Source organism: Moschus berezovskii, chromosome X (genome assembly GCF_049115385.1).
Source record: "Moschus berezovskii isolate FMDL1 chromosome X, NW_MosBer_1.0, whole genome shotgun sequence".
Taxonomy (NCBI): Eukaryota; Metazoa; Chordata; class Mammalia; order Artiodactyla; family Moschidae; genus Moschus; species Moschus berezovskii.
The window spans coordinates 16,296,058-16,310,294 of NC_142488.1; the positions used below are offsets into that span (position 1 = coordinate 16,296,058).

The 14,237-nt window shown below is 41.1% G+C and overlaps 1 protein-coding gene across 7 annotated transcripts in view; it reads left to right on the forward strand.

Moving 5' to 3' along the window:
* Window positions 1-14,237, forward strand: part of REPS2 (RALBP1 associated Eps domain containing 2) — a 257,054-nt gene that overhangs the window by 128,951 nt on the left and 113,866 nt on the right. For all 7 annotated transcript variants that reach the window (XM_055393986.1, XM_088834233.1, XM_088834234.1 and 4 more), the window contains exon 9: window positions 12,908-13,002. In XM_055393986.1, coding sequence (XP_055249961.1) covers window positions 12,908-13,002 — 95 coding nt within the window. The remainder of the gene's footprint in view (window positions 1-12,907; window positions 13,003-14,237) is intronic.

The following is a 14,237-nucleotide window of genomic DNA, read 5'->3' on the forward strand; positions in this document are numbered from 1 at the left end:
TTCTAAAACTGTTGAATAGTATTGGTGAGAGTGGGCATCCTTGTCTTGTTCCTGACTTTAGGGGAAGTGCTTTCAGTTTTTCACCATTGGGGATAATGTTTGCTGTGGATTTGTCATATATGGCTTTTATTATGTTGAGGTATGTTCCTTCTATGCCTGCTTTCTGGAGAGTTTTATCATAAATGGACGTTGAATTTTGTCAAAGGCTTTCTCTGCATCTATTGAGATAATCATATGGTTTTTATATTTCAATTTGTTAATGTGGTGTATCACATTGACTGATTTGTGTGAATATTGAAGAATCCTTGCGTTCCTGGGATAAAGCCCACTTTATTTATTCATTTTTTGGTCATGATGTATGATCTTTTTAATATGCTGCTGGATTCTGTTTGCTAGTATTTTGTTAAGGATTTTTGCATCTATGTTCATCAGGGTTATTGGCCTGTAATTTTCTTTTTTTGTGGCACCTTTGTCTGGTTTTTATAAAGAAAGCTGAGTGCCGAAGAATTGATGCTTTTGAACTGTGGTGTTGGAGAAGACTCTTGAGAGTCCCTTGGACTGCAAGGAAATCCAACCAGTCCATCCTAAAGGAGATCAGTCCTGGGTGTTCATTGGAAGGACTGATGTTGAGGCTGAAACTCCAATACTTTGGCCACCTGATGTGAAGAGCCTACTCATTGGAAAAGACCCTGATGCTGGGAAAGATTGAGGGCAGGAGGAGAAGGGGATGACAGAGGATGAGATGGTTGGATGACATCATCGACTCAATGGACATGGGTTTGAGTGGACTCCGGTAGTTGGTGATGGACAGGGAGGCCTGGCATGCTGTGGTTTATGGGTTTGCAAAGAGTTGGACATGACTGAATGACTGAACTGAAGTGAACTGTCTGGTTTTGGTATTAGGGTGATGGTGGCCTCATAGAGTGAGTTTGAAAGTTTACCTTCCTCTGCAATTTTCTGGAAGAGTTTGAGTAGGATAGGTGTTAACTCTTCTCTAAATTTTTGATAGAATTCAGCTGTGAAGCCGTCTGGTCCTGGGCTTTTGTGTTTTGGAAGATTTCTGATTAGAGTTTCGATTTCTCTGCTTGTGATAGATCTGTTAAGATTTTCTATTTCTTCCTGGTTCAGTTTTGGAAAGTTATACTTTTCTAAGAATTTGTCCATTTCTTCCAAGTTGTCCATTTTATTGGCATATAGTCTCTTATGATCCTTTGTATTTATGTGTTGTCTATTGTAATTTCTCCATTTTCATTTCTAATTTTGTTGATTTGATTCTTCTCCTTTTTTTTCTTGATGAGTCTGGCTAATGGTTTGTTTATGTTATTTATCTTCTCAAAGAACCAGCTTTAAGCTTTCTTCATTTTGGCTATGGTTTCCTTTGTTTCTTTTGCATTTATTTCTGCCCTAATTTTTATGATTTCTTTCCTTCTACTAACCCTGGGGTGCTTCATTTCTTCTTTTTCTAGTTGTGTTAGGTGTAGAGTTAGGTTATCTATTTGATTTTTCTCCTGTTTCTTGAGGTAGGCTTGTATCGGTATGAACCTTGCCCTGCTTTTACTGAATTCCATAGGTTTTACTGCTTTTACTGAATTCCATAGGTTTTGGGTTGTTGTGTTTTCATTTTCATTTGTTTGTATGCATATTTTGATTTCTTTTTTGATTTCTTCTGTGATTTGTTGGTTATACAGAAGTGTGTTTTTTAGCCTCCATATGTTTGTATTTTTAATAGTTTTTTTTCCTGTAGTTGACATCTAATCTTACCGCATTGTGATCAGAAAAGATGGTTGAGATGATTTCAATTTTTTGAATTTACCAAGGCTAGATTTATGGCCCAGGATGTGATCTATCCTGGAGAAGTTTCCGTGTGCACTTGAGAAAAAAGTGAAATTCATTGTTTTGGGGTGAAATGTCCTGTAGATCTCAATTAGGTCTAAATGTTCTATTGTATAATTTAAAGTTTGTGTTTCCTTGTTAATTTTCTGTTGATCTATCCATAGATGTGAGTGGGGTATTAAAGTTTCCCACTATTATCGTGTTACTGTTAATTTCCCCTTTCATCAGTTCAGTTCAGTTCAGTCGCTCAGTCGTGTCCAACTCTTAGCGACCCCATGAACCACAACACGAAAGGCCTCCCTGTCCATCACCAACTCCCGGAGTTCACTCAAACTCATGTCCATTGAGTCGGTGATGCCATCCACCCACCTCATTCTCTGTCGTCCCTGTCTCCTCCTACCCGCAATCGCTCCCAGCATCAGACTCTTTTCAAGTGAGTACAACTCGTCGCATGAGGTGGCCAAAGTATTGGAGTTTCAGCTTTAGGATCAGTCCTTCCAATGAACACGCAGGATTGATCTCCTCTAGAATGGACTGGTTGGATCTCCTTGCAGTCCAAGGTACTCTCAAGAGTCTTCTCCAGCACCACAGTTCAAAAGCATCAATTCTTCGGCGATCAGCTTTCTTCACAGTCCAACTCTCACATCCATACATAACCACGGGGAATACCATAGCCTTGACTAGATGGACCTTGGTTGGCAAAGTAATGTCTCTGCTTTTTAATATGCTATCTAGGCTGGTCATAACTTCCCTTCCAAGGAGTAAGCGTCTTTTAATTTCATGGCTGCAATCAGCATCTGCAGTGATTTTGGAGCCCAAAAAAATAAAGTCTGACATGGTTTCTGCTGTTTCCCCATCTATTTCCCATGAAGTGATGGGACCAGATGCCATGATCTTCGTTTTCTGAATGTTGAGCTTCAAGCCAACCTTTTCACTCTCCTCTTTTACTTTCATCAAGAGGCCTTTGAGTTCCTCTTGACTTTCTGCCATAAGGGTGGTGTCATCTGCATATCTGAGGTTATTGATATTTCTCCCGGCAATCTTGATTCCAGCTTGTGCTTCTTCCAGCCCAGCGTTCCTCATGATGTACTCTGCATATAAGTTAAATAAGCCGGGTGACAATATACAACCTTGACATACTCCTTTTCCTATTTGGAACCAGTCTGTTGTTCCATGTCCAGTTCTAACTGTTGCTTCCTGACCTGCATACAGGTTTCTCAAGAGGCAGGTCAGGTGGTCTGGTATTCCCATCTCTTTCAGAATTTTCCACAGTTTATTGTGATCCACACAGTCAAAGGCTATGGCATAGTCAATGAAGCAGAAATAGATGTTTTTCTGGAACTCTCTTGCTTTCTCCATGATCCAGCGGATGTTGGCAATTTGATCTCTGGTGCCTCTGCCTTTTCTAAAACCTGCTTGAACATCTGGGAGTTCATGGTTCACATATTGCTGAAGCCTAGCTTAGAGAATTTTGAGCATGACTTTACTAGCGTATGAGATGAGTGCAATTGTGCGGTAGTTTGAGCATTCTTTGGCATTGCCTTTCTTTGGGATTGGAATGAAGACTGACCTTTTCCAGTCCTGTGGCCACTGCTGAGTTTTCCAAATTTGCTGGCATATTGAGTGCAGCACTTTCACAGCATCATCTTTCAGGATTTGAAATAGCTCAATTGGAATTCCGTCACCTCCACTAGCTTTGTTCGTAGTGATGCTAAGGCCCACTTGACTTCATATTCCAAGATGTCTGGTTCCAGGTGAGTGATCACGCCATCGTGATTATCTTCATCGTGAAGATCTTTTTTGTACAGTTCTTCTGTGTATTCTTGCCACCTCTTCTTAATATCTTCTGCTTCTGTTAAGTCCATACCATTTCTGTCCTTTATCGAGCCCATCTTTGCATGAAATGTTCCCTTGGAATCTCTAATTTTCTTGAAGAGATCTCTTGTTTTTCCTATTCTGTTGTTTTCCTCTATTTCTTTGCATTGATCGCTGAGGAAGACTTTCTCATCTCTCCTTGCTATTCCTTGGAACTCTGCATTCAGATGCTTATATCTTTCCATTCCTCCTTTACTTTTCGCTTCTCTTCTTTTCACAGTTATTTGTAAGGCCTCCTCAGACAGCCATTTTGCTTTTTTGCATTTCTTTTCCATGGGGATGACCTTGGTCCCTGTCTCCTGTACAATGTCACGAACCTCCGTCCAGCGTTCATCAGGCACTCTATCTATCAGATCTAGAGCCTTAAATCTATTTCTTACTTCCACCTTATAATCATAAGGGATTTGATTTAGGTGATATCTGAATGGTCTAGTAGTTTTCCCTACTTTCTTCAATTTAAGTCTGAATTTGGCAATAAGGAGTTCATGATCCGAGCCACAGTCAGCTCCTGGTCTTGTTTTTGCTAACTGTATAGAGCTTCTTCGTCATTGGCTGCAAAGAATATAATCAATCTGATTTCGGTGTTGACCATCTGGTGATGTCCATGTGTAGAGTCTTCTCTTGTGTTGTTGGAAGAGGGTGTTTGCTATGACCAGTGCGTTCTCTTGGCAGAACTCTATTAGCCTTTGCCCTGCTTCATTTCATGCTCCAAGGCCAAATTTGCCTGTTACTCCAGGTGTTTCTTGACTTCCTACTTTTGCATTCCAGTCCCCTATAATGAAAAGGACATCTTTTTTGGGTGTTAGTTCTAAAAGGTCCTGTAGGTCTTCATAGAACTGTTCAACTTCAGCTTCTTCAGCATTACTCGTTGGGGCATAGACTTGGACCACTGTGATATTGAATGGCTTGCCTTGGAAATGAACAGAAATCATTCTGTCGTTTTTAAGATTGCATCCAAGTACTGCATTTCGGACTCTTTTGTTGACCATGATGGCTACTCCATTTCTTCTAAGGGATTCCTGCCCACAGTAGTAGATATAATGGTCATCTGAGTTAAATTCACCCATTCCAGGCCATTTTAGTTCACTGATTCCTAGAATGTCTATGTTCACTCTTGCCATCTCCTGTTTGACCACTTCCAATTTGCCTTGATTCATGGACCTAACATTCCAGGTTCCTATGCAGTATTGCTCTTTACAGCATCGGACCTTGCTTCTAGCATCAGTCACATCCACAACTGGGTATTTGTTTTGCTTTGGCTCCATCCCTTCTTTCTTTCTGGAGTTATTTCTCCACTGATCTCCAGTAGCATACTGGGCACCTACTGACCTAGGGAATTCCTCATTCAGTATCCTATCATTTTGCCTTTTGATACTGTTCATGGGGTTCTCAAGGCAAGTATACTGAAGTGGTTAGCATTTGCCTTACATATTGAGGTGCTCCTATGTTGGGTGCATATATATTTATAATTGTTATATCTTCTTCTTGGATTAATCATTTGATCATTCTTTGTCTCTTTTCATGGCCTTTATATCAAAATCTGTTTTATTTGATATGAGTATTGCTACTCCTGCTTTCTTTTGGTCTCAATTTGTGTGAAATATCTTTTTCCAGCCCTTCACTTTCAGCCTGTATGTGTCCCTTGGTTTGAGGTGGGTGGAGACAGCATATATAGGAGTCTTGTTTTTGTATCCATACAGCCAGTCTTTGTCTTTTGGTTGAGGCCTTCAACCCATTTACCTTTAAGGTAATTATTGATAAGTATGCTCCCTTTGCCATTTACTTTGTTGTTTTGGGTTTGGGTTTATAAACCTTTTCTGTGTTTCCTATCTAGAGAAGATCCTTTAGCATTTGTTGAAGAGCTGATTTGGTGGTGCTGAATTCTCTGAGCTTTTGCTTATCTGTATTGTAAAGCTTTTTATTTCTCCTTCATATTTGAATGAGATCCTTGCTGGGTACAATAATCTTTGTTGTAGGTTTTTCTTTTTTATAACTTTAAGTATGCCCTGCCATTCCCTCCTGGCCTGAAGAGTTTCTGTTGAAAGATCAGCTGTTATCCTTATGGGGATACCACTGTGAGTTATTTGTTGTTTTTCCATTGCTGCTTTTAATATTCATTCTTTGTGTTTGATCTTCATTAATTTGATTAATATGTATCTTGGGGTGTTTCACCCTGGGTTTATCCTGTTTGGGACTCTCTAGATTTCTTGGACTTGGGTGGCTATTTCCTTCCCCATTTTAGAGAAGTTTTCAACTATTATCTCAAGTATTTTCTCATTGCCTTTCTTTTTGTCTTCTTCTTCTGGGACTCCTATGATTTGAATGTTGGGGCATTTATCATTGTCCCAGAGGTCTCTGAGGTTGATTCTTTTTTCTTCTCTGCTTCGTTTATTTCCATCATTCTATCTTCCACCTCACTTAGTCTATCTTCTGCCTCAGTTATTCTACTGTTGGTTCCCTCCAGGGTGCTTTTGATCTCAGTTATTACATTATTCATTATCGATTGACTCTTTTTATTATTTCTAGGTCCTTGTTAAACTTTTCTTGCATCTTCTAAATCCTTGTCTCCAGACTATTTATCTGTAACCCCATTTTGTTTTCAAGTTTTGGGATCATTTTTGCTATCATTATTCTGAATTATTTTTCAGGTAGACTCCCTATCTCCCCCTCTTTTGTTTGGTTTGGTGGGCTTTATCATGTTCCTTAACCTGGTGAATTTTTCTCTGCCTTTTCATCTTGTTTAGGCTGCTGTGTTTGGGGTGGCCTTTCTATATGCTGGAAGTTTGTGGTTCCTCTTTATTGTTGAGGTTCCTCCCTGTGGGTGGGGTTGGACGAGTGGCTTGTCAAGGTTTCCTGGTTAGGGAAGCTTGCCTCAGTGTTCTGGTGGGTGGAGCGGGTCTCTTCTCTCTGGAGTGCAATGAAGTGTCCAGTAGTGAGTTTTGAGGTGTCTGTGGGTTTGGTGTGACTTTTGGCCGCCTGTATTTTTGTGCTCAGGGTTATGTTCCTGTGTTGTTGGAGAATTCTCTTGGTATGTCTTGCTCTGAAACTTGTTAGCTCTTGGGTAGAGCTTGGTTTCAGTGTAGGTATGGAGGCTTTTGGATGAGCTCTTGTCAATTAATGTTCCCTTGAGTCAGTAGTTTTCTGTTGTTCTCAAGTTTTGGAATTAAGCCTCCTGCCTCTGGCTGTCAGTCTTATTCTTACAGTAGCCTCAAGACTTCTCCATCCATACAGCACCGATGATAAAACATCTAGGTTAATGGTGAAAAGATTCTCAACGGTGAGGGACACCCAGAGAAGTTCACAGAGTTACATGGAGAAGAGAAGAGGGAGGAGGGAAATAGCGGTGACCAGGAGGAGAAGAGGGGGAATCAAAAGGGGAGAGAGCAATCTAGCCAGTAATCAGTTCCCTATGTGCTCTCCACAGTCTGGAACACTCAGAGAGGTTCATGGAGTTCCATAGAGGAAAAAGGGAGGAAGGAGATAGAGGTGACCAGGGGGAGTCAAAAGGAGAGAGACCAATCTAGCCTGTGATCAGTTCCCTAAGTGTTTTCCACAGCCTGGAACACCCAGAGAGATTCACAGAGTTGGGTAGAGAAGAGAAGGGGGATGGAGGAGATAGAGGTGACCTGGGGGAGAAAGAGGAGAGTCAAAAGGGGAGAGAGCAATCAAGCCAGTAATCACACTCCTGAGTAAAAATGGGTACTGACGATTGGATTCTTAAAGGTACAGAATTGATAACAAATACCAGAAAGCAAAGATTAAAAATCTAGAGTAGAGGTTAGACTCTCAAAAATATAGTATTAAAAAGAACAAAATTGCAAAAGTTATTTTAAAAAATGAAATTTGCTTTAAAAATAGGGTCTTTTTTTGCAAGGTAATAGTAGGTTTTAAAAATGAAAATTAAAGGAATAATAAAGAACTTAAAACTAAAAAAATTTTTTTAAATTTAAAAATGATAATAGTAAAGTATATCTAAGAATTTCTCTGGAGCTGTTGAGGGCAGTGTGGGGTCAGTTCAGTTTCAGATAGTTCCTTGTTCCAGCTTATACTTCTTCTCAAGGTCTATAGATCCCTTCCAATGTAGCCAATGCTAACTACACGGTTTTAATCTGTTGCACCTGTCACTTCCAAAGCAGTTCCCTCTTTCTTTTTTTTTTTGGCTTCCTCTTTTACAAGTCTCTTCAGTATCTCGCTTCTGCCCTGACACAAGGGGGCGAAGGTGGTCATTTATTTAGGCTCACTTGTTCAGTTGTGCTGTGGGGAGGGAGGAACAGTGCAAACAAATATCACTAGTGTGTGTGGGGAATGCTCACAGTGTCTGGGCCACACTGGCTTTGCCCCTGCTCACGGCATGTGTGCTTTCCTGGTCTACACTGCTGAGGCTTCAGGTTGCTCTGCAGGCAAACTATCTAAGGCGGGCCCTAGGTTGTGTGCCCTTCAGGTCTAAGCCACTCAGGTTCAGGTTCTCGGGTACTCCACAAAGGCATAGACTCGATTGGGCCTGCGTTTTGTGCCCTTCCCAGGTCTGAGGAGCTCAGGTGACCAGGTGCTTGGCAAGCGTACTTTCCCCAGGTAGGGCGGTGCATCTTATCAGCTCCCCGGTCCTGGCCACTCAGTTTCCCAGTGTGCAGCGGGAGTGCTGTCTCAGGTGTGCCGTTTGTCTCCTCTGGGGAGCTGATCTCTGGCTGCGACCCTCCTGGCGGATGTCAGCCGTCCAGGATCCCAGGAAGACTTGGTTAGCAACTGGGAGCCTGCTTGCAGTTTGGTAGAGGATGCTGTCTTGACTTAGCAGCAGCAGCAGCAGCTGTCTCTGGGGCCGAGTTTGCCCCTTTCCTTCCGGCTCTGGCTGGCACCCGCCTGCCTCCCTGCCTCTGGTAGGGGATGGGCCAGTCTGCTGCTGGCTAGCTCTCCTCTGGTATTTGCTCAGTCCTTTGTTTTGTGAGCGGGCCCAGCAGTGCCTTAGGTTAGAGCTTTTCGTGGGAAAGTTCTCTCTCTCTCTCTCTTTCCTCTTTTTTTCTCTCTCTCTGGCTATCCCACAGTTTGGGTTGCTGTCTCATGTTAGCTCCCTCAGATTGCCCTCAGGGCATTCAGGCCTAGTCCTTACCTAAGCATTGCAGCCCGTGGCTGCCTGTTCAGCCCCCACTTGCTGGTGGCAGACGCGAGTGTCTGGACTACTTCTCCACTGGGAGTTGCAGTTAGGCATGTAATCTGTGGGTTTTATTTATTTTTTTCCTCCCAGTTATGTTGCCCTCTGAGATTCTAAAACTCCCACAGACCCGCTGGTGAGAGGGTTTCCTGGTGTTTGGAAACTTCTCTTTTACGACTCCCTCCCCAGGATGGATCAATGTCCCTAACGTTTTTGTCTCTCTTTTTGTCTTTTATATTTTGTCCTACCTCCTTTTGAAGACAATGGGCTGCCTTTCTGGGTGCCTGGTGTCCTCTGCCAGTGTTCAGAAGTTGTTTTGTGGAATTTGCTCAGTGTTCAAATGATCTTTTGATGAATTTGTGGGGGAGAAAGTGGTCTCCCCATCCTGTTCCTCCGCCATCTTCCATTTTTGGGTTTTGATGAATGTGGTTTCCTTGTTTTTATGTGATGTGGCCATGGAACCTAGGCCAAGTGTCATGACTCCTTGTTTGAACCCCCCACTCCCCACACACCAGTTTGTTCGTGACCTTTTATGGAGCATGCATTTATATAGAAAATACAGAAGAATCTATCACATACCCTTCAATTAAATAAAAATTGCCCATCATTTCCAGTTTGTAGTATTAATGTTAAATAATAATTATATAGTTCTAGCAAAAATCATGAGAGACCTCATAAAATCCCATCAAACATAGTGATAGTAAATATATTTTAGGTAAATCCTAAGGGTTTAGTAGTTAACTTTTAAATGGTTTATCACCCTTGTTTATTTTTGGATTTGATTCAAGAAAATGGCCAGAACTATTGAGGTCTTCTCTATGCTTTTAGACTTTGAAAAATATGACTGGTCCTATTCATTTTGAGGGTTCATTTTTATGAGACCAAATTTAAATTTTTTAAAAACTTAGCTCTTGTTTCAAAAATTTTCAAATTGATCTCTATTTGGTCTTTAAAACAAATTAATCCAGTCTTCAATAACATTGGTGAAGAGTGTAAATTTGGTTGATACCATTGTGCATTCATAAATATATAAGCTTGTTTTCAATAAAGTAATGAAATAAGAATTGTTGTATCTCATTTCCCCCACCTGCCAACAGTGAAAATTAAAAGGCAAAATTGGAAGGAGACTTTGGATTATTTGGTGGCTTACTCATGGGCTTTTGGATATTTTTATGTCTAGGTGACTGAGTGGATTTTGGTATAGATTTTTACCCTATAATTTGTTAAAAGTACTTACTGGTTATGTCCTATGTGCTAGGCACTGTGTTATTCTCTGTGGTCAGTGTGCTATATAAAAGAGAGTTCTTATCATCATAGGACTTAGAGACAGTTGGAGAATGGATGATTTTAGGGAGGACTTCCTAAAATGTTTGCACTTAAACGTGAAGGGTGAGCTAAGGGCACTGCAGGTGAAGAAGGGGAAGAGTGGGCTCTGGGCAGAGGGGACAGCAGGTATGCTGCAGTGTCCCTCTCTGATAGGGAGTTTGGAGCAGGGGAGGCATGTGAACTTCAGGTCATGGTGGCTGGAGTACAGAGAGCCAGGCCCTGAGGATACGGCTATAGAGGAAGCTGGGGAACAGATCATGGGCAATGATGATGTGTTTGAAGCAGGGAAGGGACACAATCAGATTTGCTGTTTGAAACAGTCATGCTGGTTGCTGAACTGAGAGCAGGTTTTGAGGATGAAGGGTAGAAACTGAAGAGCAGATCATGCAGAGTGGATCACAGCCATGGGAGGCTGGCACTGGGAAGTGACAGTGGAGGAGGAGAAATGGGGACTTGCAGGAGAGAGATTTTTGAAAGTGTTATCTTTCTACGCAGCTTGACTCCTTCTTGATAAGGCATCACTGTATAATTGTAGCCAGGTCACTGATGGGTCAGCTAGAAAGAGAAATCTTATCTTGGTTAATACTCTTCTTGGGGCTGGAATGAGGGATGGTGCAAACTTGGAAACATGTTTTGCTGAGATTTTCCTTTTTTTTTTTTTACCAAGGAAATGGTGAGATGACTTGGTGTAGTCAGAAAAATCACTGGGGCTCAAGGTTTGTCCCACCTGCTATCAGTGAAACGCAGAGGAAGCAGAGGAACGATCTAAGGTGCTTGTGCTCAGCTGCATGTGGCAGCTGTTTCTTGGTGGTCACTGCTTTACCAAGAGGGAAGTTGGCATTTCAAACCCTGGTGGTGATGGGAGCGTGAGAAAGGATTCAAAACACCACCAGTCCATGTTTTAACATTTGATTAACAATATTTTTAAAAACATGCCATTAAAATTTTGATTTCTTAATAGCTGGTCTTGACAAACTTGATTTGTAGCTTCTGTTTACTTTTCCTCTTTGGAATATTGACAATTTCCTTAGCTGTTGAGACATTTCTCTTTTACTTACTTTGTGACAAAAGTGGTGAAACAGAATCTGCTTCTAAGAAATAGTGTGAGTGTTCAGTGTTAGCTTACCAGGTAGTATGATTTTTCTTATGCTGATCCACTCATCTACCCAGCCAACAACTGCTGTCTCTGCACTTAACTATGTTGGAATACACCCATAATGTGATTCTTATTTCATTGTTATAAATCAGTAAGAACTTGTGCTCTTACTTTTGTTATTCCTGCTAATCAAAAGAAATGAGTATTTCATAAAATTTTCTTCAGCACATAGCATTGTAAGATCTTGTCTATTTACTTCCAAGTTTAATAATAGCTAAAATGGAGTATTTCCTCAGTTAATGTTTATGGTATGCAAACTATCACCATAGTTCAGTTCAGTTCAGTCAGTTCAGTCGCTCAGTCATGTCCGACTCTTTGCGACCCCATGAATTGCAGCACGCCAGGCCTCCCTGTCCATCACCAACTCCCAGAGTTTACCCAGACTTATGTCCATCAAGTCAGTGATGCCATCCAGCCATCTCATCCTCTGTCGTCCCCTTCTCCTCCTGCCCCCAATCCCTCCCAGCCTCAGGGCCTTTTCCAATGAGTTAACTCTTTGCATGAGGTGGCCAAAGAATTGGAGTTTCAGCTTCAGCATCAGTCCTTCCAATGAACACCCAGGACTGATCTCCTTTAGGATGGACTGGTTGGATCTCCTTGCAGGCCAAGGGACTCTCAGGAGTTTTCTCCAACACCACAGTTCAAAAGCATCAATTCTTCGGCAATCAGCCCTCTTCACAGTCCAACTCTCACATCCATACATGACCATGGGAAAAACCATAGCCTTGACTAGACGGACCTTGGTTGGCAAAGTAATGTCTCTGCTTTTTAATATGCTATCTAGGTTGGTCATAACTTTCCTGCCAAGGAGTAAGTGTCTTTTAATTTCATGTCTGCAATCACCATCAGCAGTGATTTTGGAGCCCAAAGATAAAGTCTGTCACTGTTTCTACTGTTTCTCCATCTATTTCCCATGAAGTGATGGGACCAGATGCCATGATCTTAGTTTTGTGAATGTTGAGCTTTAAGCCAACTTATTCACTCTCCTCTTTCACTTTCATCAAGAGGCTTTTTAGTTCCTCTTCACTTTCTGTCATAAGGGTGGTGTCATCTACATATCTGAGATTATTGATATTTCTCCCAGCAATCTTGATTCCAGCTTGTGCTTCTTCCAGTCCAGCGTTTCTCATGATGTACTCTGCATACAGTTACCACCACTTAAAAATGTTGCCTGTATCATAGTTAAAACGGAAGTATTGTGATACTGATGGTTAAGGTGGAAAATGACTTCTGTGTTCTTAATATAACAAGAAATGCTGACAGCATGGACTCTCCGGCAGGACTGCTGGCAGTTCAAGTTCCTGTTCTTCATTTACTGGCTCTTCGACATTGACTAAGGTGCTTCACTTCACTGTTCCTTAGTTTTATTGTGTGTAGAGTAGGCATGATAGAAGTACCAGCTTGTATATGTAAAAACATGAAATACTACCTCAGCGTGATGAGTGGCATCTCTAGTATAGAAACTGGCTGATTTTGTTGTTCTATTTATGAAGCACAGAAAAGCTGCAAGGAAACAATGATCACTGTGACTAAAGTATATATTCTTATGTATTCTTTTTGTTTCTTTTTAGCCTTTCCTAAGCCCAAGTGGGAGTGTGCGTTATTTGATTCTTATTCTGAGTCAATACCATCAAACCAGCAACCCTGTGACTTGAATCGGATGGAGGTAAAAAATCATCATATGTTAGTAAGTAAGGATGTGTGTACACTTAAATCCATTAGCTGATGTTCTTTACAAACTCTGGAAAATCTGCTTCCATAACGTTTTCTCTTCATCCTTAGTATTTTGAAGCTCAGCATTTCAGATTTAGACACCAGATAGATCTGTAATTATCTTTTTTTTTCTTTTCTCCCTAAAACTAGATTTGAAGAAAAAAGCAAAGTAGACTCTTGACCTTTCAGAAGTGAAATTTAGATATTGCAAAACTAAGTTAAAAAAAAGGAAAACAGGTTATTTACTTTAACCAAGCTTTACTTCTGAAGTAAACATTGTAAAGCTATATTTTTAGCATCTGAGTAGGGTATAATGAATCAGAACAGTTTTGAGAGGAAGCTTGAGAACTGTATATGAGGGTCCCAAATCACATTCAAAGCTGCCTAATTTGGATGATCCTCAAGAGAAACCTGAAGAATTCCTTTAACGATGGGCCACTGATGGGCTTAGACGTGTCCTTATGGTTATTGTTAATATCATCACTATCATCACCATCACCACCATGATAATTGCCATGATGACAACTTATGATATCTGTTGTTCCCACCCTGAGAAAAGTCTGGAAGTATTTCATAAATGGAGATTTGTTCATAGTGTTCTCTTACTGTGCTACTGTGCTCTGACATTGCAAGATGATAGAAATCAAAGGCAAGATACAGGGCCATTTACAAAATTTCTTGTGATGGTGTGTGATTATTTATTCTTCCCCCATGAGGCTCTGGTGCCTGTAGTGTGTGTTGTGGATGCCATCTTCTCTGAGCCAGTCCAGGCCGCTTCTGCATCATTCTCTCTGATAACATCTCTCTCAGCCTCTCTGCTACTCTTTTTTTGAGTTGTAGCCTCTGTGCTCCTTTGCTTAGCAGGTTTCTCCTCTGGGGAAAGAGATAAAGTGATTTCAGGTGGACTGATAGATGTGCATTCAAAGACTTTTGGCTTTTTCAATTTCTTTTTCTGTAGAATGTGTATGGTGGTGAAGCAGACATGATTGTCAGCCACTTTTCATAGCCCCCAGGGTATTCTGGGTTGCTGACAGTGTCCGTAGACGTTTGTCTGTCAGGCCAGGATGCTGCAACTCTTATGCAGTTGCCCTGGTTTTTGTTTTCTTGTTTTATTTTTAAATTAAAAAAATTTTTTTTCCTATGGGTAGTCCTGCTTGTGTAAAATTATGTTGTTGTTAGGTGGTTCAT